General features: G+C 35.8%; 2 protein-coding genes across 4 annotated transcripts; both read right to left on the reverse strand.

Moving 5' to 3' along the window:
* Positions 1 to 893: 893 nt before the first annotated feature.
* On the reverse strand, positions 894 to 12,024 carry LOC143445643 (RNA cytidine acetyltransferase-like). Its single transcript, XM_076944891.1, has 23 exons — positions 11,723 to 12,024; positions 11,460 to 11,631; positions 9,600 to 9,722; positions 9,403 to 9,464; positions 9,145 to 9,316; positions 8,931 to 9,054; positions 8,673 to 8,827; positions 8,411 to 8,509; positions 8,155 to 8,291; positions 7,603 to 7,690; positions 7,296 to 7,475; positions 6,985 to 7,077; positions 6,677 to 6,793; positions 6,251 to 6,394; positions 5,910 to 6,065; positions 5,535 to 5,668; positions 4,409 to 4,545; positions 3,430 to 3,743; positions 3,282 to 3,359; positions 3,052 to 3,213; positions 2,744 to 2,820; positions 2,571 to 2,651; positions 894 to 2,436 (listed from the first exon to the last, which is right to left on the reverse strand). The coding sequence occupies exons 1-23, from the start codon at positions 11,920 to 11,922 to the stop codon at positions 2,349 to 2,351; spliced, it is 3,093 nt and encodes a 1,030-aa protein (XP_076801006.1). The 5' UTR covers positions 11,923 to 12,024; the 3' UTR covers positions 894 to 2,348.
* A 1,738-nt stretch (positions 12,025 to 13,762) lies between these two features.
* Positions 13,763 to 22,426, reverse strand: LOC143445678 (uncharacterized). 3 transcript variants are annotated; one of them, XM_076944947.1, is made up of 14 exons: positions 22,252 to 22,426; positions 21,409 to 21,462; positions 19,047 to 19,113; positions 17,155 to 18,918; positions 16,743 to 16,874; positions 16,535 to 16,657; positions 16,289 to 16,414; positions 16,081 to 16,191; positions 15,605 to 15,795; positions 15,404 to 15,527; positions 15,196 to 15,315; positions 14,735 to 14,828; positions 14,503 to 14,580; positions 13,763 to 14,403 (listed from the first exon to the last, which is right to left on the reverse strand). In XM_076944947.1, the coding sequence occupies exons 2-14, from the start codon at positions 21,441 to 21,443 to the stop codon at positions 14,162 to 14,164; spliced, it is 3,207 nt and encodes a 1,068-aa protein (XP_076801062.1). In that variant the 5' UTR covers positions 21,444 to 21,462; positions 22,252 to 22,426; the 3' UTR covers positions 13,763 to 14,161. The 3 variants fall into 3 exon arrangements, with proteins under 3 accessions (XP_076801062.1, XP_076801061.1, XP_076801063.1); XM_076944946.1 differs by lacking the exon at positions 22,252 to 22,426 and adding an exon at positions 21,832 to 22,222; XM_076944948.1 differs by lacking the exon at positions 22,252 to 22,426 and adding an exon at positions 21,717 to 22,222.
* Between the last annotated feature and the right edge of the window lie 260 nt (positions 22,427 to 22,686).

Raw genomic sequence — 22,686 nt, forward strand, 5'->3', positions numbered from 1 at the left:
GCTAAGCAAAAACCTTGAGTAATTAAAAATTGGCAGCAGCATAGCCGCCATAAGCCTAGCTAGTACTTTAATCTATACGAGCGGGTTGCATGGTGATTGGTGACACACCGTTGTGTGAACATAGGATGTTGTATGTCATAACAACTATGTACACTTTGTATAAAATGTTCTTCAAAAACCATTTTGAATTATCTTCGGCTTGTGATTGTTCGAAATATACCAAACCATATGTTTCAAACATATGACATAACATAACAAATATGTTTAAGATAACGAGCAATGATGAGCAACTGCGAGGAGAAAGGAACCAGACTCTTGCCTCAATGATAAACAAAATCACTTTGTGGCTATTCTGTGTAATAAAGCTACATTATGCTTCATTTGCTAGTAAGGCATTTTTTTCTATCTATTGCAGTTTACCGCAATCCAACATAACTTTAAATCTTACTGATGAAAATAAGCTTATACTTATAATAAAATTAATATAGTCGTCGGTATAAATATAGGGCATAGGCTATGCCAAAAAACGCATTGAAACATTATTATTTTTGTTTTTATCCAGGTGACTGTGATTCATTACCGTGTACCGACCAATCCAGAGTTCCCGAATCAGAAAAGAAAACGTGATGCAATTACCCGCCTCCCTATATCTACGATGTCGCAAGGTATTCGCAGACAATATCGCAAAGGCGCGTGCGTTATATTATTTCCACTTACGTCGCCAGAAAAGCGATTGACGTAATCGTTACTTTCTGGACCACTTTTCAGCGATAAATATTTATGTTTACATGCCACGCAGGAGGCGGCGTTCCTATGACAAAATTGTTGGCGACATGCAAGCACGTCTTGAATGCCCTTTTATGGTCTGTCCGATCTAAAAATAACAATATGCGTTATATTTTTACCAGATCAAACAAAATAATTTATTACATGCAAGCTTGTTAATAATTCATTTGCCACATAAAAGGCAATGTTATAATGCAGTCTTGACAAAATGGGCACAAGTACACAATCGATACCAGCTGCAGACTGATGCTAAGCGAGCATATTTTATTAGACAGACGAGCAAGGCAAAACGAAAGTGACATGCTCGGATTTAAACCGTACCACGTGATTCTTTCCCGACGCGCTTGTCAATGCATTAAATTGATTAAACGATTAACAAATGCATAGATTATTGCATGTTTTTTCGATGATGTCTCGGAACTCTCGCAAAACAAGTGATTGAGTTTCGTTTACACGCGAATTAGCATCATGGTCAAGCAGTCAGAATACGTTGTGGTGGAATAAACACGTTGCAGCCTGCTTCGTTGTTGCGGTAGGTCTTGCTCATACGGCGGTTGTTTTAATAACTTGCTTAATATATCATCGTTGACGCGGCGGTAATGGCGTCAAAGGATGGTGCTATTTTTAGTCTTTTATTCTTCAAAGCTTCATATTTCAATATTATTAACCTGACGCTATAGTTCCTTGGATTAGGCATTGTGCAATGACCTTTAAATAACGGAAAATGTTGCAGAAATAAACGTAGGGACAGGGCAAAAATTGATTTTTTCTAAAGCAACATTTGAAGTATTCAGATAAAACGCAAGCACTCTATGATGACAAAAATCAAACCGTACTAGAAAATCTTAAACGTTCCTTGCCCTCGTTTTATAACTAGGGAAAGTCTTCCCGAAATGGGTTTGAATTTGGTAGCGCTTTTGGGTTTCATTGTTTCTTAGCACTAAGGTTGCGCCTTGAACACAATCTCTTACTTTACTGCGCCCGATACAGTAAAATTCAATTATCCAGTGAAGAAAGCCGTTTAAGCCTTCCGGCTTCTACTCAGTTCGGGTTTCTTTACACTAATTCAATTTGTGAAGACGCCCTTTCAGCTATAATTCACATACGTCAGTTAACACAATTCTCGCGGAGCACTGACTACAATTTATCGACATTAATTTCTGCTGCCAGACTTTCTTGTTAAGTGGGCAAGCACACGCTTTATAATCAGTAGCCAAGAATTCAAAGCACTTGGCCAAATTACTGCCCAATGTACGATGTTTGTGCCATGAAACCATGCTCTCTACACTTAAACGCGTGTTATACTACTAAGTAAATAGATTGCCAAGAACATATCACTGCGCCCTAGAGTCACTAAGATTTGCTTGCTGTCAATGGCTTAATTTTGCCAGCAAAAATTGCATATAAAGTTTCTTTGAGCTTCGTAAGCTGTCTAATATCGCAGTTCAAAGACGCATGTAAAAGCACGAAGCCAATGCAACCCTCGCTAGATATGTGTGAGTATTTTCAGTTTGGAGCCAACCAGAGCAGAGTATAATTTCTGACGTGGATAGATTATTGTGCTATGATATCGTCATCCTTTTTTTGGTATTCTTTTTCTTCTTTTTCGCGGTTCGCTGATCATTCTCAGGCATAGACCGCTTCTTGTCACTGTGAATAACAGCATTGTTAAGGGTAGTTTAAGCCTTCGATCACGGTAAACGGTGAAAACACAAACAAGAAAAGTTAGTTTCGATCATCCTTTATCTTAGAGGCAGCTCTATCGCACGACGTAGTTGTCCCACCTTTTGACTGAAACAATATTTTGCTGCTTGCCACTGGCCAATGCGTCACGCCACGCCTCGTCTGTGCCACCTATCTCGTACCTTGGAAAGAAATTAGTGGAAGTTATGTTAACAACATTTACCGACAGCATTCTATGTAAACTTAACGAATCGCAGAAGTGAAAGCGACATACTGCTTGAGGGTGAGTGAACTGATCGTCTGACTTAATTCTTCTTTCTGTTTTGCCAGAACTTCTTTGGCAGCTGCGTTCTGCAAAATATTTATCTTTTAAACTAAACGCCAAAGCGCCATTTACCTTACTTTCTATATATGATATGACAAGCAAACATACCAGACATGATGACTAAGATGAACTTACAAAGTGGCGAACAGCACTAAAAGTGCATACAAATATGGTAACGCCGACTACGAAAAATTAATGAGTCATCTTATTTAGGGTCTACACTCTACAGCATCATCAACATAATCCGAATAACTGACCAGTTCTATGTCAAGTGACTGATCGAGCGGAAGCATCTTGACGTCTTCTGATGCGTGCGCACCACCTAGCGAGGACTTCAATTGCTCTTCAGTCGCAGATTCGACGATTCCGTTCAAATACGATGTGATTTTGCGCAGTGTTCGGTTAAACAAGCCAAGTACCTTATCAAAATAAACATGTTTAACGTCTAACACAGTCGTATTAAGATTTCGATAGAAGCGAGAATTACTTGAGATGCGGGCAGGTCTATTTCGGACGACACCTGATCGACAGATTTGTGTTGAAGACCCATTCCCAGTAGTATTGCCTGAACGAGAAATACAGTTATACAGGAGAAACTTTACCTCAATTCAAGTGAGTTTGATTGCATTCGGTACCTTCTGTGCAACGGATAACATCAAGGTGGTCTTCTCAAGGAAGAAAAGCCTTGCCAGCAGCGGGATCAAATCCATAACTAAATGGTAATCGGCCATGTTCTTCGAATACATTTCCAACCTTTTCAGGTCGTAAGTTGAAAAATTCATGTCCAGTTCCATTTTATCAAGAGGATGCTTCATTGGGTTTATGTTCACTTTTTCGCCACTCTTTTCGGTTCGTTTGTTTTTCTTCCGGTGCAAGACTTGCAAAGCAGTCGCTGGTTTAAACGACGCAAACTGGAAAGCGAGAAGTGAAATAAAACGACGTCGGAAATCTAAAAAATTTCAGGATAATATTGACTTCTCATCTGGCTAACTTTACTGGTATAAGTGTAGCCATAAATCAATAACTTTTTTCTTTAACGTAGCCTATAGCTTACAACTTACACGCGCTAGTTCATAAGCAGCCGTTAAATATTTCCTAATTGGGCCTTGCAAATACAATACAATAAATTTGAGATTTTCAAATTTCTCTTAGTCTACCATGCTCAACTATCTTTCGGGATGCTATTCTTTCAACTATTGTAGTTGCCTATGCGACCATTCTTTTTTAAATTACAGTGACGATGGTGAGTAGTGAGCACCTATGAGTAGCAATGTAACATTCTCGTTCTTGCATTTTTAAGTACAACGCTCCTCCTGACGTACTCCACAAAATATAACTTCTAACAATGAAAATAACTTAGAAAACAAAGTTATTCGGTGAAAAAGAAACAGTAAACCGCAATGCAAGTGTTAATTACAAGAACATTCATGAATCAAAAAACAAGAACTTATACAACTATACATATATAGGTAGACGTACGTAAACGTAGAGCGGAATAAACAACAGACAGCAACGCAAAATTAGAACTGTCAATTACTTCAATATTTTATGATAATTATAAGAGCTTAGGGAATAATAGACTACCTAAGTAATAGAATCAGCAGCATGACTTACCAGAGAAAAACGCGTCTTGCCAATTACCAGTTTCTCCAGTGTGAAGTGCCTTGACCATTACACAGGAATGCTCGCCGGTCAGTTCATTGTTGGTTTGACGCAAATACACGGGCACAAAACCAGAGCGAGACCAAAATCTAAAACAAAAAAGGTTAAATACTCATCGAAAACACAATATATGACTAGTATGATAATTTTAGATTAGTATAAGTATTATGATTGACGACACAAAGTTAGATGCTAACCGAGCCGTCTAACAAGCACGTCTGAAGTAGACACAAGTCGTTTCGTGAACAAGATATGGTGTCAGAAGTGGCTTCGAATCCCACTTCTAACACCATGTAGTGTTTGTCGCATCGCACACAAGGATTGCACACAACTCGCTTTGTTAATGCTCAATGGCTCTCTGTCGTTCAAACACGTGCATCGTCTATATATAGAGGTGAAACTCGTACCCATAGAAATCATACACACAACACCATAAACATATAACACTACAGACGTCACTTTTTCACTTATGATGTCGATTGCAGAGGCATCCAATAGGCATATTAACAAACAGAAACAGATGGAGTAGATCAGTGGTGCTCAACCTTTTTTGGTATGTAGCACCTTTTTTCAAGCATAAAAATATAGCATGCATAGCTCCTAAATGTAAGAGTATCAATCTGGTGAAATTGGATAATCTTCCACGGCTCACCTGATGATTTCTAACAACTGTGCCGCAGAACAGTGGTTGAGAATCACTGCTGTTAAGGACACAAATTAGGCATAAACCACGTCAGGGTGAAATATCTGACAAAGCGCACCCGTTTATGAAAATGCTTATAGAAGCCAAAAAAATGACAATGACAACCAATTGCTAATATAACATAACACGAGGTTAGAGAAGAATGATGATCATAAAAAAGAGAGAAAAGGTGGTATAAGTTTGAGGTCACGGTCACTAAACCTTGCTTTCTCATGGAGCAATTTTCAAGTATCGTTACTATTTGTTCATTACTGCCCCAACACATTTAAAAGAAATTCGTCCGACCACGACTTGGTATGACATCGCTGGATTGATAAAACTTTATGTCAGTGATAATTTCCATACAACAACTACACTGTTTTATAGTTTTCTTACTTCAATAAAGGAGCAGTAAGACCATAAGACACCCCAACATAGTCCAGTTTTTCAGGTCTTCTTTCACATAGTTTCCACAGTAGAGGCGGTAAGTTTTTCCTTGGCGTTAGGACTTCATCCATGAGACCCAATTCCTATCAAAAGTAACGTTCAGTTCGACCTTTGGTTGTTTTCTATCAGTTTGTTAAGATTGTGTCATCAAATATTCTTTGAGACATATTTCTCTTTCGATACACTTTGGTATGTTTAGGTATTATTTTAAAAATTTAATATACTGTTGACGAGAGCATTCAATGACAAGAATTGCTCAAAATTTGTTTTACTACATTGGCTCATGTCATAAATGCGAATGTTTCATAATCTCCAACTCCTCACCTGTTCAGAAATAACATTGACATTTGAGTCTTCAAAGTGAGTTTCAGTCGTTTCATCCAAACTGGTGATTTCACCTTCATAATATTTCTCCAGAAGCTGCAATGCTCTACTTCCATAACCCATACCCTGGTAATCAGGATGGGTGGCAATGCGAACCTGATGAAGAAGTTACTACCAGTTAATGAATTAGAAAAACAATAGCAAAGTGCCATGTACCACCGTAGCATTTGTTTTAGTGTGTCCATACCAGCTGACACATTTGAGAAAAAAAATTCACCAGTCAAATGAAAACTAATCACATAGTAACAAAGTATACTGTGTAGCTTCATAAAATGACATACAACTCTAGCACCAGATAAACTGGCAAATCCGTGATCTTGGAATTGCTCAGATACAGTCCATGGAATTAAGTCTCCAGCAGCTCTCTTTCCAAGTGCCAGACTAGACTCCACAGATGACTTGCTGATTTCACCCTCCAAACAAATCTGAAGAAGAAAGCAAGTATTTCATTGTTTCTTCCCAAGCTGATTTACTCAATGCCAGGTTGACTTATTTGGAATTAAGATTTATATCACGAAGATAAGATTGAAGTGAGATACATGTAAATAAACTGATGCATTATCTTGCATTTGTCCTTATCTCAACGGCCTCATCTTTCTCTACAGTCGTGAGGCACAACGTGAACTGGGCTTCAAATAGCATGTCTAAAATCTAAATTGCAATACCATGGATGTTTAATTTTAAGTTACTTAAAACTGCTATAGTACCTGAAGCACACACAAGACATCTGGCAGAGTTCCTTGCTCAGATGAAACTGGAGGAAGAAGACAGAAGATGTGATGAGCGGGAGCATCGGAGAGAAGCTGGAGGTCATTGGGGGTGTTCTGAAAAAATTTAGATTAAGTTATTTATGCTCAAGGTATGTGATATTGATGGGCACAACAAAGTATTACTGTGTTGGCCTTCTGTAGCATCATACAAAAATTACTGATTAAGTAAAGAGAACTATTCATATGAATAGGAAAACCACAAGCAGTAATAGCTTAGACTTGTGATGTGAAATATGCCCCCTTACCTTGTAGTGTGATGCAACATACAGAGACATCAACCTCTGCAAAAATGCTTCCGATGCCTTATGGTAGCAGAACAAGGTATCTCTATTCACATAATATGTGAATTGCAATACAGATGAAGTTAAAGAAATTTGTAAAACAGGAGAAGCAAACTATAAATTAACACAATTAAGCAGTTATTTACGGTAACTATCACTGTGTTAATTCTCTTGAATTTTGTGTTTTTCAGTCTTCATATGAAGCACTTTGCACAAAGGGAATTATACAAAATATATAAAACAAATTACTATCTATAACAAGTTTTATCAAAAGGATATAGATCACAAGAACTTGGTGGGGGACATCCCACATTGATTCGACTGAATGAGGAAGAACCACAATTAAGACAAAGCAGGTTATTCAACCAATCTTCAATTGGATCTGCTGGAGCATAACGAACCGATTCCTCCAGAGTGATTTCATAAAGACTACGACCAAGTGGAGAAGCAGTTGCCTTTTTAAATAAAACAATGTCATTTTTTTATTGCATGTTGTATAACACACTGCAATGACTATTTAACTACGTCAAGCTTAAAAAAATTGCTATGGTTGATGGACTACACATATAGCAATTCAAATACCTGTTTAGTTGCTGTGTTCAGTGTTAAACTTTGTTCACGCAATTGCTTAACAAGTTTTAATGAAAGTGACCTCCCAGTTCCCTCATACCTGTAATACATGAGCCACGTTCAGTTAACTTCAAAATGTGGACTGATGAGACATAAAACTGCTGAATCTTCAGAAATGTATTTACAACATGACGTTATCTAATTGATCGTGATTAACCTGCTCACTGATTTGTTGCAACAAAGTTAACTATAAAATCTTCATCGTAAAAAGTAGAAACCCAGTTCAGCTTATGGAATAATTTGATGAAAAACATTTTTTGTTTCATAATTTGAGATAGCTAAAATCCGATTTGCCAAACATGGCATAGTTCATGCTTGTACAGCCCTACTCAGTTCTTAGAAATCTTACCGTGCTGATTGAAAATGCAAGTATATACGCAAGTATTTTCCTAAAAACTACCTAATCATGAGATTATTGTTATTTTTTATCAAATTATTTTGCTTGATGTTATAAAAACTATTCTGTTTATTGCTTATTTTCAGTCTTATATAACTATTGCATACCCATTGACTGTTGATGAAAGAAATACCAGATATGGACCAATCAGCTTCTGTACCAAAGGCAGCGGAATGGCGGCGGCTTCATCAATAACCAGCAACTCAGCTTGACTTAACTTGGCTGCATCAGTTGGATGAATGTACTACAACAATGTACCAATTTAAATTTGCTAGCTTGCATAATGACGCTTTAAGGTAAGAATAACAGTTAGAAATAAATTGTGAATTTTTGGAGTGCTTTACCATATGGCAGCAAAACTACCTGAATAGTTTGCCGATGCTCCTTGAAAATATTTACTCGAACCACTGCCTTATTAAATTCTGGATTTGTTGATTGAATGAGCTCATAATCTAAATGCTCCTACAAGCAAACAAAAAGAATTGCAGAATAACTGACAAAAACACAAATTGCCTGCTAAGAATTTGAATAACAGATTTCCCGATTTATCGATAAGCACCAATAATAATAAAACGACTTCAAAATATACCATTCGTAATACACAAAAGTGTTGAATTAGAAGTACCTGATAATCCAAGGCATCAAAACCCTTAAACACAAACTCAAAGAGAGTCTTAAGGTTTTCTGGACTCGGTGATGTTACAAATATATTTGAATAACTGAAAGCAACGGCTGCTGATATTGCAAGGCCCAAGGCAGCTGACTTTCCTCTTCCCCTTGCTAGACATAGTCATGTATCACACAGGCAAATGTGTCGACACTGAACTATTAATCAGTATTGGTCTACAGTAACTACTACTACACACTCCTTCACATCAATTACCTGCAGTCATTACTACAGTTGTGCGCAACGTCTTTTCCGAAATGGCGTCAACAAATTTTAGAAGTGCTTTGCCTTGATCAATCGTTTTGCAGCAGTTTACTATACATCCAACTGGTTGAGTGTCCTACAGATTAGCAACTTTGTTAAATGCCAGTTGAAGGAAGTTACCTATTTCATTAATCATCATATGTACGGTTGAAACTAAAACACTAACTTGAAGTGAATCTTTTAAACTATCAAGTTCTTTTTGTGAAGGAGTCAAGCTGTCTTCAGCAGGTTTTGGTGGAAGAGCAGTGATGTTCAAGGAATTTCCTGACACCGGTAAAACTTTCAGGTTATCATCAATAAAAAGGCAATTTTCGCAAGTCACAACAGATAGAAGAAACCTAAATGGAATATTTTGGTTGGGTAAATGAAATGAATCAAGTTGGCTGTTGCTAACGTCACAATAAGATTTCACATAGTAAGGCACCTTTCATTAAAACGACCAACCACCTCATTGTGGGACTCCGTTCTGTAACGAGAGTGCACATCCTGAAAATTAGATATAATGATGTCACTAAAACCTTATCTTACCTTACCTTGATGTATATTGTATAAAACCTTATTTAAAAACTTGAAAGTAGATATACAAACTAAAAGTGTTTCAACACATAACTATACACTTACCATTGACATGGTATACAACTGTTTCAAAGATTTCATTGATCTTAAAAGAAAACAAATAATTCCACCACCCTCCACAGTTTCAATAGTCCGCGCAAGTAAATTAGGTGTTAGAGCCTCAAAATCCTAAAAAATAAAACAAGTCTGTTTAGTAGAAAATTATCAAAATTATGTACGACCGTTTCAACCAACATTTGTCTTTGCAATGCTCTTTCTTGTGTATATGTACTATGTAGTAGTTGCAGGTATAAATATGTTCATCTTCCTGTTTTTATATGTACCTATGTAATACACCTTTTCACACGAGTATAATATTATAATACAACTGAGGTTGAACAAAATTAGTTAAATAGCAAAATAGGACTACTAAAAACAGACTATAAAATAAGACAGTTTTAAAAAAGATGTCATGAATACATTCTCCTTGAGGTTTCAATATGATCTGTGTGTGCAAGTCTGACTGCAAAAGCATGGCAGTTTTTGACAAAAATTCGTGCGAGTAAAGACTTTTGGCTTGACAGCGTGCACAGAAACTAAAATTTTTTGCTTATTTATTGTAAAGTGGCATTCAAACAACCAAATGTGTGCTAGGGTCGGGTAACCAGTGTGCAGTGTCTGGATTTTACGAAAAAATCTTTCAATTTCATGGAGTTTTCGCAGGTAGTAAGCACGATTCTTTTTCTAATTGCAAACAAATATCACATCTCTAGGCACACAAGTATCCATCGCATCAAACTTTCCCACCTCAGAAAAACCTGATTTTCTAGCCTAAATAAAATTTTGATGTCCGGCGCAAAAACTGTAATATCTCACACAAAAAACAAACGAGAGAAACGCCCTCTTTGCCCATAAATTTCTCTATGTTTCTTAAAATTTTCACGGAGCTACCTTTCCGTAAGTTTCCTTTTTCACCACTTTTCTCTGCTTGGATCTGAATTTTGTGGCAAAGCTTGTGTACAAAAAAGATCTGCTTTAGTAAAATGTATTGCTATTAATAGCAAGTTACGTTACTTGAGTAGGCTACAGTATAGGACACGTCGGAAAGATATTTATAAACCGATTTTAATCGCAATTGAAATAAAATATTTAAAAAACACGTTTACCTCCCTAAAGTTATTTACCTTTGCATTAGAAAAAGATTAAGACAATCTGCACGTAACGACGATCATTTCCTTTTAGAATAGTTGTTTGTAGTCAGTATGGAAACATGCAGAGAAAGTTTGGCCGGCTAGTTAGCTTGCATGTACCATCGGTTCTTAATTACTTTAATCAAATTTAGCCTAGACACATTTATTTTGTTTAGGTTGTTTAAAATAACAGGCAGCTTCTCAGTAAGCCACATGCTTTTATGTATGGAAATTACGTAGACCGCCTCCTTTTGAAAAAAAACTGAATCCACTGCAAAAGTTACAATTACTTGTAAAATTATTGGCTAAATGATGCAGTTTTAAAAGTATGTTACGCAAGATAAAATTTTGCATGTGGTGATATTAATTTTGTTGTTGTATGTTGAGTATAACTTGTTTTATTTAGGTTTGAATAAGCAGAATAAAGTATTTTTCCTGCTGGCTTACACTGGCTACGCGAACCTATTTGTAAATCAGTGTAAAGCTGGAAAAGTTGACGTGGACATTGATGAGTCTTGTGCATGCATGTGTCACACTTTCGACTATGGTTTGCAAGAAGCTGGAAAAAATGTATGTGTGATGTAAGTAAAAAATGATTTGAGTTGATGTGCAAGAATAGTTTTTTGCGTGCAAAAATGAAATTGCAAAAATGAACTGTGTATGAATTTGCCTTAAAACTTTTTACTACGCTAAATAAAAAAACCAAACTAGGGAGAAGATAATATTGTATGAATACCTGTAAGACACACATTCCGTAGGTGTTGCCAAGTATTCTATGAGTTTCATTGTAGTAACAATAACGAACATTGGTTGCAGCAACAAACAGCTCAAAGGGATCATTTTCATTGACATCAAGAGTACCACTTGATATGCGCTTTTGAAGTTGCTTCATTTTCTTTTTCCTGTGCCTAAAGCATAAACATATGTAGATTTGTAACCTATTTCATAGGTCAGCCATATTTTATAGCCATAAATCGTTATTTCATAAAATTTTCTTACGTGCTAAATCCCAGTTCTTTCTTGTAGCACCAAAGTACAGTAGGTCTCGCTTTTACCTGACTTTTTGATAACATATGGTGCAAAATGACAACTTGATTTCTGCACTGATCTCCCACGATAAAAAACATTGTCCTGTGGTTGGTAGCAACTCCATTTTCAACCAAAACTCGTATACGGTTGTCCACTTTTTTACGAACCATTTTACAGTCTTTTTGGACTGTTTATTACGCTTTGAATTAAATGACGTTCACTCTACCAAAGATGAACAAAAAGTTATAACCAACTTGCACTATTGACCCTAGACTGGAGAGTGGAGAACATAAAATTTGCACACGTGCAAAATTAGAAAAAAAGAAGAATGGTGATTCCCCATAGTGAAAACATGAATTTCAAACAAGTTTTTGGACATCTCAATACGCTCTGGAAATATCTACTCTACTTTGACAAAAATTTCCAACTGCAGAGAAATTAAAGATAAAGTTAACCTTAGAATTCTATCCTATAGCCTTTTCGGTTTTGTCACTTTTTCCCGTTTGGTAGTAGCAACTGCTTTGATCTTTCGTTCCCACCGTGATTTTTTGACGAAAAATAAAATGATTGATACACTGCTTTTTATTTTACTACATAAAAACTTTCAAAAAATTGTGGTACGGTACATGGATTTCCAATGTAAAGCAATTACACTATAATTACCATGACTTGTCTTACTTCAAGCTATCTCACACATTGACATAATTATGGATCGAAATCTCTGATTTCGATACATGTTGTATTTGCTTTTTAAATTTATTATTATTTTTAGTATTGTTATTATTATTGCTGTTATTGGTTATGGACGGACGATTACGCACTGTACATTTGTTCTATAATCTTGAAACTGGTTACGAAGATGTTTTGACCATAGATATCTTATATATAACTATTACTTATAGTAGTTATATATATGGGATATGTCTATATGATTTCCATAGTCTGCCCTCGAAATCTCTAAGTTTGTCGCTCAGGTGTGCCCATGTATTCTATCACCCTCAATAGTGACAAAAACCTAAATTTTTGAATAACTATGCACTTAGTTCATGTCTGACTGTAAAATTTTGCACATAGAACCTACCTGACGAGCTTTAACTTCTCGAATCAGTTTAGGTAGAAAAATCTTAACACTCCGCCCTCTGGTGTAGAAAAACTGAATCGTAAAATTAAAGATTTCAATATTTTTTAGAACAAATGTTTTAGCATGTGTGAGATCGAAACTTTGCACTTAGAAACGGATGAGCACGATCTATCGACTGGTACAAGGATTTCCGGCTCAGTGATAAACTTCGCCCTCTAGTAGAAAAAAACTTCAAATTTTACGACGAGCCATATTTTTGTACTGTGTGCAACTTCGGACTTAAAACTTTTTTAAGATTTTTATCATATCGCCTTTTACTGACGAAAGACGAAAAACAGCTAAATATTTTCAAAACCTTAATTTCTGTTTGGATGGCTTAGTAACTTTGCACATAAAAGCGTTTGGCCTAGATCCTTCACCATGTAGACGGATTACTGGAGGAGTTTATCAGTTCGTCTTCTAGTGATAAAAACGAAAAATTTAGAATAACTTTACATACGGTAGTTTCTTTGCGCTGGATTTGATCTTGATTCTTGACATTGACTGGATGAATGAGTATAATTGCACTATTTATCATAAGAGCGCCCTCTAGTGGCGAGAAAGGGTTTTATACAATAAAATTGTTTTCAAGAGAATCTTTTGGGATTTGTACCGTTCTTGTTTTACTGATCACTTTCTTTTAGATCAACATTTAAATGTTTTGTTTTTGCTTGATATTTTTCTCTGATTTCGATCCATTTGGAGATTGACTTAATCTTTTGTTATATATTAATACCGGTATTGTATTTTAGTAACGGAGGAAAATTTGGAAAAACATATCTTGTTTTGACTGAAATTAGGTCTACCAGGATAAATGAAATCCAAGTAAAAACCGGTGTAATACATTTGTTCATTTAACCTTCTGCATGAGTGCTTGTACACCAATAGAATTCATCGCAACAATACTTTTATTATATTGGAATGCACATTATTTGGCGAAAAGAAACATCATACAAAACGAGTTCGGCGCAATTAACTGAGTGCAAATAATTTGCGAAAACAACTCACTAACATGATTGAAAAACGGTTGGCCTAACAAGCACCACTAAAACCTCGGTTTCAATTGAAAATTAATTTATATGCTTTCTTGCATAATGAGCCATGTAGCTAGTAGCCTACCAACGTCTATGTAATTTTAATCTAAAAAGTTATTATATTTTAATAGGACTCTAAGTAACGTTTAATTATAATATGTTTGGAACATTCTCAAAAAATTATAAAGTTAGCAAACAAAAATAAACCGTTTAGTAATTACCCCAGCCAAAAACATGAGATAACAACTATATTAATTAAGTAAGAATGCTTTCAACCGCTTCTTGTAACAAAACATCATTTTCGGGTTCCATCGTCATCACTTCGTACTCTACAGACTCATATGTCGGCATACTGTTGCCACCATTGCTTTTCGTTGATGAAAAAGAATTTGGACTGTTGTAATCAAAAGAATCAGTAGAATGCTGTGATATTTTTCGATTCTCTGGTGCTAACAACGAATCCTTCCTTGTTTTCTTATTCCGGGTTATATCTTGATCTGTACAAAATCAGTGGAAGTGACAGATAAAGAGTTGAAGCCAATTAAAAAATCAACAATAAAGATTGTCATTAAATTGGGATTACGTAATTGTCTCACCATATAAACATGATAGTAGTTCCTTGCTTTGACTTTCTATACCCAGAGAGATGTAAGATTGGAGTGCTGTTGGATCGGCTGTTAGTTTCGCAAAAAACTTATTGAGAGACTGCTCAAACACACATTTTGTAACAACAATTATGGTACTGTCATATAACAAAGGCATTGCAGCAAAAAAATCTTTACAAAGCACAATTACGACATTATTAATATTTTTGTTAGATGAAGTAACCTTTTATTTTTTGCTTCATTTCAATCAACTGAGAACGTTCATGATGTAAAAATGTTCGCTCCAGCATAACTTCATCAGCAGAACAACAATCCCGCTAAAAACGTTCAGATATAGATTATTCTAAGTTTGACGTTTGTTGCGAAAATAACAATTATGTCAAAAATTTAGCTAGCTCTGAATAAAATATGAGACATCAATACCGTATTTTACGGACCATAAGGCGCAATTTAAATCCTTTTTTTTCCTCATAAATTGATCGTGCGCCTTATAAGCCGGTGCGCCTAATGTATGGATCATAACGCGTATGCGCATGCGTGCGCACAACGTATTTTAATGAGCTTTATACGGTAACCCATGCTCCTTATAATCGGGTGCGCCTTATGTATGAACAAAAAACTAATTAAAGCAATTTATTGACAGTGCGCCTTATGGTCCGTAAAATACGGTAACTTTAAACTTACAGTTGTTTCTTTCAGGCAAAGGGTATGGTATTTTGCAAACATACTGCACATTTTTGTTGCAAGCCGCTCTGATACTTTGTCGAATATTGGTTCACTTTCCTCAAAAGCTTTTTGATCAATCTTAAAGAAATGATAGTTTTCGCAAGGAACATTTATTATGCATAAGATTCATAAATGAGACGTAATACACGTAGTGTGAATAATTTACCTCTGGCATGTTATAAATATGATATGGAAGTAGTCTTCGGGAAGCATCCCTCATTGTTACAAACCCAGTAGAAGTATCCGGTGAAATTGTCATCTCCCTATGATTGTTTAATTGCTCCATAATCCTGAACATGGGAATATTAAAACAGGATGATAGAAGTAGTACACAGCAACGTTTTCTGTGTTAATAAACATTTCTTACATAGATGGACGCTTTACAGGAGACAGTGCAACAGAGGAAGCAAGCGCATTCACTGGCTCTGGTGCAGGTCGTTTTAGTGTATTCTGTTTCTGTGGTGTAGGCGTCAATGACCGATTAACTTTTATTCCTTGTATTCGGCTTTTTTGGGGATCACCAGACAATGATATAGTGGGATGTTGGTCATTGGCATTCTATGTTGATAAGAAAATTGATTTATTTCAGAGCCAATCTCACATAAAACATAACTAAAATGGTCACCTACAAACTGCACCCATGCAAAATTTGCATCTACAAGCAAATAGGAGCTCTTCATTTTAATAACAAATACCATTCAAATCCATAAAGTAGTAAATACAGCTAGGTGAGTAGTTAAAAAAGTGTTTTTCATAAAAATTATGCCTTAGATGCAATACCACAGTCATTGCCTAAAACATATTTCAATTGAATACAGCAGTATTAATGTGAACGTGACTTACAAGTGTAGCCGATCTTGGTGGAACTGATGTACTTTTCGGCAAAATGCTGTTCAGAGTTTCACTTTTTATATTTAATATGAAAGGCTTGCCTTTTTGCAGATGTTGTAAAACCTATAAAAGATGTAAAGAATATTGAGGTAAACATTTACTGCCCGCAATAAAGTTGCATAGCTGCCCCTTCTAATAATAATTTAATGTCCAATAATGCCTTTTGAATAATGAGGTGGGGATTCTTGATATAATACTGCTGTATTGGAGTGTCCATAGCTTGCAGTTGAGCACGAAAAACAGTCAGCAACTGTCTCTGTTCTTTTGACAGTGCAGCAGCAGACACCTGTTGGATGCATATGACAGTTATTACATGTATATATATAGTTGTTGTACGTCAGAATACTCAGTAACAAATACCAATTAATATATATATGTGAAAAACATATTAAATTCCATCACAAACCTTCGATATAGGAATGTTCTGGGAAATAATTCTCTGCACCTCTTCAGCTTGCTTAATAGTTAACGAGGGATCAACTCGAAGTGGAACTATATTTCCGAAAGATTTCATGCTTGCTGGTTTAGTCTGCAAGACAAATATAAAACCAATTCTGAAACTACAAACTTAACATCTAACAAACTATTGCAAGAAGGCGTTGTGCTAAATTTACCTCAAAATTTTCCTTTTGTTCAATGTTTTGTATAACTTTTGTTTTCAAGGCAGAGGCAGTGTTGTTGACAGTCATGATTTGAGTCTTAGTAATTTGTGCTGTTTCATTCCTTGCCCTTACAGCAGCTTGATGCTAAAAACAATGTATAAACCTTACTTAGGAAACTATAAGTCTGCTTTGTAAATTCAAACAATAGATATATATATAACCGATTATTCATCCATCATTATACAATCACAGTTAATTACACAACTTCATTTGAAAATTCTTTTTACACGGGTTCATCTTATCACTTACCCATTTCTGTATTTCTACCTTAATTTAACTTTCGGCTTTGAAAATAGTAAATCTGTTCATGCAATACAATAAAAGCACATAAGTATTTATCCAGGTATAAAAGATTTTCACTGACTTGTATGATCAAGCGTTGAAGTTGTTCCTTTGTTAAACTGTTAATTTTCTGAGGCGGTAGCTTTAACTTCAGGTTGCTGTTAAGATGCTGAATTAGAGTACTTGAAACAGGTGTGGTGTTAGTAGTTGCTGGTGACACCTTAGCTTGGGATATTGAGGCGGTGGCCAGTGACTGGGGAACAGTAATCTTTATAAGACCAGAATTATGTGTTTTTGCTTGCAAAGATAAACCCGGTTGTGATAAGGCAGGTGATGATGGAGTTTGTACCTGGCCTGCTGTAAGAGGTATATTGACACTTGACACAATCTGAAATCGATTGATTGGGACCGGACTATTTGTTTTGCTCACTGCAATTTGCACCACAGGCGTAGTTTTTACTTGGGCAGCATTACCAAGTGAATTACCCAACTGGGACTGGGAGGCCATTTTTATAAGACCAGGCTGTGTCATATGGTTGTTTTGTATGGAGGTCTGAGGCTTTGTACTGGTTGTAAAATACTGAGCTTTCAATGGAGCTGTGGCCTGTAGAGAATTGGATGGAACAATTGCGTTCAGCTGCATGTTAGTGGTGTTAATAGCAGTAGATGCTGATCCCAAGTTTAATGTGTGCACCAGTTGACTGGATGAAGCTTCCTGTGTTAATTTTCGTGCCTGATGTTTTTCTAAAATCTTTATAGCAAGTGCCCTTGCCACAGTTGGATCACTTATGTTAATATTACTGCTTCCCCAGCGAAGAACAGCAGCATTCCCAGGGCCAGCTTGTTGAGCAGCTTTGGACTGCAATAAAAGTGCAAGTTTGTTAATCTTTTCTTGTTGAACCGACATGCTTGTTTTTGCTGTTTGCTGTGCGGTAGTCGCAGCAATGCTAACAGGTTTGCGTTGTTGGTTAGACATAACGACATGTTGGGCCGGAGTAGTGTTGTTCACTGATACTGGCAACATCACAGTGTGCTTCTGCTTAAGAGCCATAGAGTTTTGCATAGTTGGAAGAGAAGTGTTAACTGATATCACTACAGGTGCAGTAACAGTTTGGTTAATTGGCCTAGTAAAAGACACACCACATATACTAATGGAATTGCTCTGGAGGGTGTTTCCAGTACAGACAGAGTAGGATGTATTATTGTATTGCGTGACAGACTGGCTTCCAGAAGCAACATATTGAACATTTTGAAAGACATGTGCACTATCATTAGTTGCTTTGCTTTCACCTTGCCTTGACAGCATGACTGATTGACTTGCAGGTATCTGAAGCTGAAAATTTTGCACCTGAGTATGCCGTGGTACATTTCCTGCATTCAGCTGCTGGTTGCTGGGCATAGGCATGCTGTGTGGTATGCTAGCTGAATGTTGTTGGGCTGGTATCGCACTACTCTTACTCTGAGTGGCTTCACCGATTTGAGAAGATGATAAATTTCCAATGCTGGGAGATAATTGGAAAGTATCATCATACACAACGGTTCCTTGATTGGCATTGTTTGAGCTTTGTGTTAACTGAGCTGACTTGGTTTGTTCAGAATTGCTTGATACATTGAGAAATTGTGAAGTGTCAAAAAAATTTTCCTCATTTTGCAACACCTGGGTAGACTGCGTTGAGTATTGCAACCCAGTGGCACTATTATTGTTGTTATTGTAAGGATTGCTATTGAATGAAAGGCCAAATTCATCAAATACTAGTTCATCATTTGTGGTAGTAGTTTGATATATGTCAGCGGCTTTTAAAGACTGTTGCAATATATCCAGAGGTTGTTGATTTAGTGTTGACTTCTGCACAATAATTACACAATATGGTTTATACTCTGGCGGTCTACATTATTTACCCTGTCAAAACAATACTCCATCAGTTACAGATTATGAAACACTAACGAAAACAGTAATGAAAACTGTCAGTTCACCTCCTCTGGTAACAAAGGATTTCCTTCTGAGGATGTGTTCATGAAATCATCAAAAAAGTTGGTTCCGCTAAAAAAAACAAATAAATTGCTGAATTTAAGTTTTACAGTTATATATAGTGCTTCCTTGATTGTCTGTAATTTATTTTTAACTGGCATTCGTTTTTTGGGGGACTGGTGCACCAGCTTTATCGTGTAACAATACAATAAAACAAACCAACTGTGAAGCCCTGTGCAGCCTTAGCCCTGTGTGTCTGATATAACCTATTCTCATTAATTTTACTGTACTTGCAGTTCATATTTAAAACCAAGCTTGAACTGGATTAAAAATTTTCGAGATTGCTTCGTAATCAAATGGCAAGTGAAATGTAAAAGCATTGTTTTTATCTCTTAAACTATATAAGAATTTGATTACCTACATTTTTGCTTACCCGTTTAAACTTCTAAAATCATTTTCCCAAATAAACCGGATAAGCGAGGAAGCAATGTAATACTTAGTGTTGCAGAAACCAGATAATTAGCAAACCTAGTATTTACACAAGAAGGCTGCTGTAATTATATGTTTTAGCATAAATCACACCATTATGAAAACATACTTCTTGAGAACATTTTAACTCTACAAAATTTATTTACCAACTTTTTAACCCCTCTCTGAACACCCTACGCCAGCGTGTTTAACATGCATGCGATATCTGCACTATTGCATACATTTAAGATATAAGAGTGTACTTGTACACAAGATAGTTTTGACCAAACTAATCCGAACAAAAACGACTCAAACAAACGGTAATGTTAGCATGGTTAACATATAACAAAATATTTTTAACTGAGACAAGACAATGTCATCACATGATATAATAGCAGGGGCAAGAGTTAAACGAGAAGTAACAAAAACGCATTACACCCCAATGAGTTGAGCACAGTAAATATGGCAGTGCTGTATAGCCCTATAGTTCAGGGATGGGAAATCATTCAAAGCTTTATTTAGATACAGTAGAAACCATTGAATAAATGTACACATAACAAACTCATCTGTTTATTAAATCCAATTTGGTTTCGACAGAATTTTTCCATTTATAAGACATTATAAAATGTATTTGTATGCATAGTATTCGTAAACGAATAGACTTATTCTGATCTGACTGTTTTCGAATGTATCACCACTGGTTTGATATAATATATACATGAAAATTATGAACCAAACTCAATTTTCATCTTAGAAAAACATTTTCACTTAAACAAACCACATTGTGACCATCTCCTGCGGTAAATAAACAACTGATGACAGTTTTTTTTTTCATGCAAAATTGTTGTTTTACAGCTGGGCCAGGTGCGTCAGTTACCAAAAATTCCACATTTACTAAATCCAAAATCAGCTAATACCAAAACGGGCAGTGTCTACCATATTTACTCATATAACCAATATTTTAATTATCATTCAAGCAGGGAAGACATTTTGTTGGTTTTATAGCCTTTTAAGTAAAAATCATTGAAAATGTTATTTGTAACAGAAAATAAGTATGTAAAAACATAGATATAATTAGCATTTGGCATAAAAATGTCTGTATTACTAAATCATTTTGATGTGCCTTTGCAAAAGTGGCTCTCAAGCCAAAAAGGTTTGGCCACTTCTGCTCTAATTTATATTAGCTTGCTTACAGCTGGTGTTAGCAACAACAAGTGTACAAATTAGTCAATAAAAATATTTGATACCATATACACCAGTTAAATTTCAAAATTGCAGTATTGAAAAGCAATGCTTTCCAAGGCAGCACAAAAAATGTGTTATTTATGTCTGTAATTTATAAATGTATTGTAATTTTGACAAACGTTAAATAATTTTCTAAAAGTATTGATTGTCTTCGTGTTTAAAAACTAAAATGTGAAAAAATCTACTCTATATTGACATGTTTTTAACCAGCACATTATTGCTGTTAACTTCTGCTTAAGTACTAATTGACGCTACACAGTATAAGCTTTAACTAGTGTGTTCAAACAGTAGAAAGACTATAACATTCTAGTATTGGAAATGACCTTTAAACACAATTTAATGTTACTTAGTTTTACCCCAAACTGTAAAGTAGCCTATGGCAGTTTTCGATGAAAAATTGTAAGTGCACAGATGTGATGGCGAAAACTTTTGCATCATGGCAAGCACTGAAGCTTTAATTCTTAATTTATTATAAATCAGCATTCAAGCAAACAACTTTGTCTATTAGCCTATAAATCAAATTAAATATGTACTTGAGTTTTGCATGTACGTATTGATTTTTATGCATGTGTATGCCATACTTAACTACTATTATGGATTTTACTTTGACCAGTTGATAACACATCAGCAGCATAAGATACTGAGCCCACTTACCTACAGTCTCCGTAAAGAGTATCACTGGAATCCATCTTTCCATGGCAAAAGCACCTAAAATATATTGATTAATTAATGTTTATATGAATTTTTATTTATGAAATCTGAATGCAGCCTACAGCATGGTAGGTAAGCATTCTAAATGAACATGAAGGATTTTTGATTTTGAATGTATCCAGAAAAAAAACTTAGTAACTAAAACATAATTTTCCTAAACAAGCTGTGTCAAAGCATGTACTGATGAATGAAATTGCAAACCAAGTAATTAAATAAATTTGTTGAAAAACCCAAATGTATTCCAAGCTAACCATTGCTGAGGGTCACAGGTAGGCTATATAATGCAAATTTGTTTTGTCCGATGTCAAGGGTATAATATAATTTGATTTCATGATCTGTAATGAACCAGTTTTTATTTTCAAATACCGGTAATGTTAATGGTGCATAAAAGGCTTCAAACGGGCGAACGTTTAGCGCTGGATGTCGGTGGACAGGGCGAAGAAAAGCCATTCTCTCAAAAGCCAGCACTAACTTTTGCTCTAAAGTTTCTAAACCTTCTTCAATGCGTCTAAAGGACGTCTTGCATTGGTTGGTACAACGAATAGATTTCAAGTGAATATTTTGAAACATTTAAGACAAATATAGCTCCCAAAATGACGTCATAACGGAAATTTAGAGAAATGTGGAAAGTGCAGCTTACGCCACACAGATATCGTAATAGCGTTTTCGCACAACCATGTATGTAGTACGTAGCATACTCTCCTATTAATTTCGTTCAACCAACGCAGTACGTTACGCCACAACAACAAGAAACGAGTGAATATTTTAAATAAGAAAGAAACATACCTTCAAACACGCGTCCGATCTTCGCTTATAGGGATCTCACGGGCTATCGCGAAGGGGTGAAATATTCTCACCAATCACGCTTCACCTCCCACGATGACATCACACTGCTTTTCCAATCGATCACGTGACAAACAAATTGTGATCAAGAGAAAAACTGCATCATATTAATACTAGTGTTTAGTTCGCTGCCTATACATTCGAGAGAAGCATGTACGTGGAGATGGTAAGTACAACATTTCTCCCATGATACAACAGTACATTAAAGCAAACCAAAGTTTGCTGTTAAAAAATGATGCAAGTTATGGCAATGGTGTGACAACTACTGACATCTGATAAATTTCCAACGCGTGTTCAACAAAAACGTCAAAACAATGTTAGTTTAAACTGATTAAATAATCTAAACTCTAGATATGCAAGTACAAATTGCATAAATTC

This window comes from Clavelina lepadiformis, chromosome 2 (assembly GCF_947623445.1).
Source record: "Clavelina lepadiformis chromosome 2, kaClaLepa1.1, whole genome shotgun sequence".
NCBI lineage: Eukaryota > Metazoa > Chordata > Ascidiacea > Aplousobranchia > Clavelinidae > Clavelina > Clavelina lepadiformis.

Excerpts from the sequence above, each read along its gene's own strand:
- LOC143445643 (XM_076944891.1), bottom strand. The coding sequence starts at position 11,922 with ATGGTTCGTAAAAAAGTGGACAACCGTATACGAGTTTTGGTTGAAAAT. Across the intron at positions 3,360-3,429 it reads TGTTATCCGTTGCACAGAAG|GCAATACTACTGGGAATGGG; the intron begins GTACCGAATGCA and ends TTTCTCGTTCAG. Across the intron at positions 3,214-3,281 it reads TAGACCTGCCCGCATCTCAA|GTACTTGGCTTGTTTAACCG; the intron begins GTAATTCTCGCT and ends TATTTTGATAAG.
- LOC143445678 (XM_076944947.1), bottom strand. The coding sequence starts at position 21,443 with ATGGATTCCAGTGATACTCTTTACGGAGACTGTAG. Across the intron at positions 19,114-21,408 it reads ACTCTTTACGGAGACTGTAG|CGGAACCAACTTTTTTGATG; the intron begins GTAAGTGGGCTC and ends TGTTTTTTTTAG. Across the intron at positions 15,528-15,604 it reads CCTGTAAAGCGTCCATCTAT|GATTATGGAGCAATTAAACA; the intron begins GTAAGAAATGTT and ends TCCCATGTTCAG.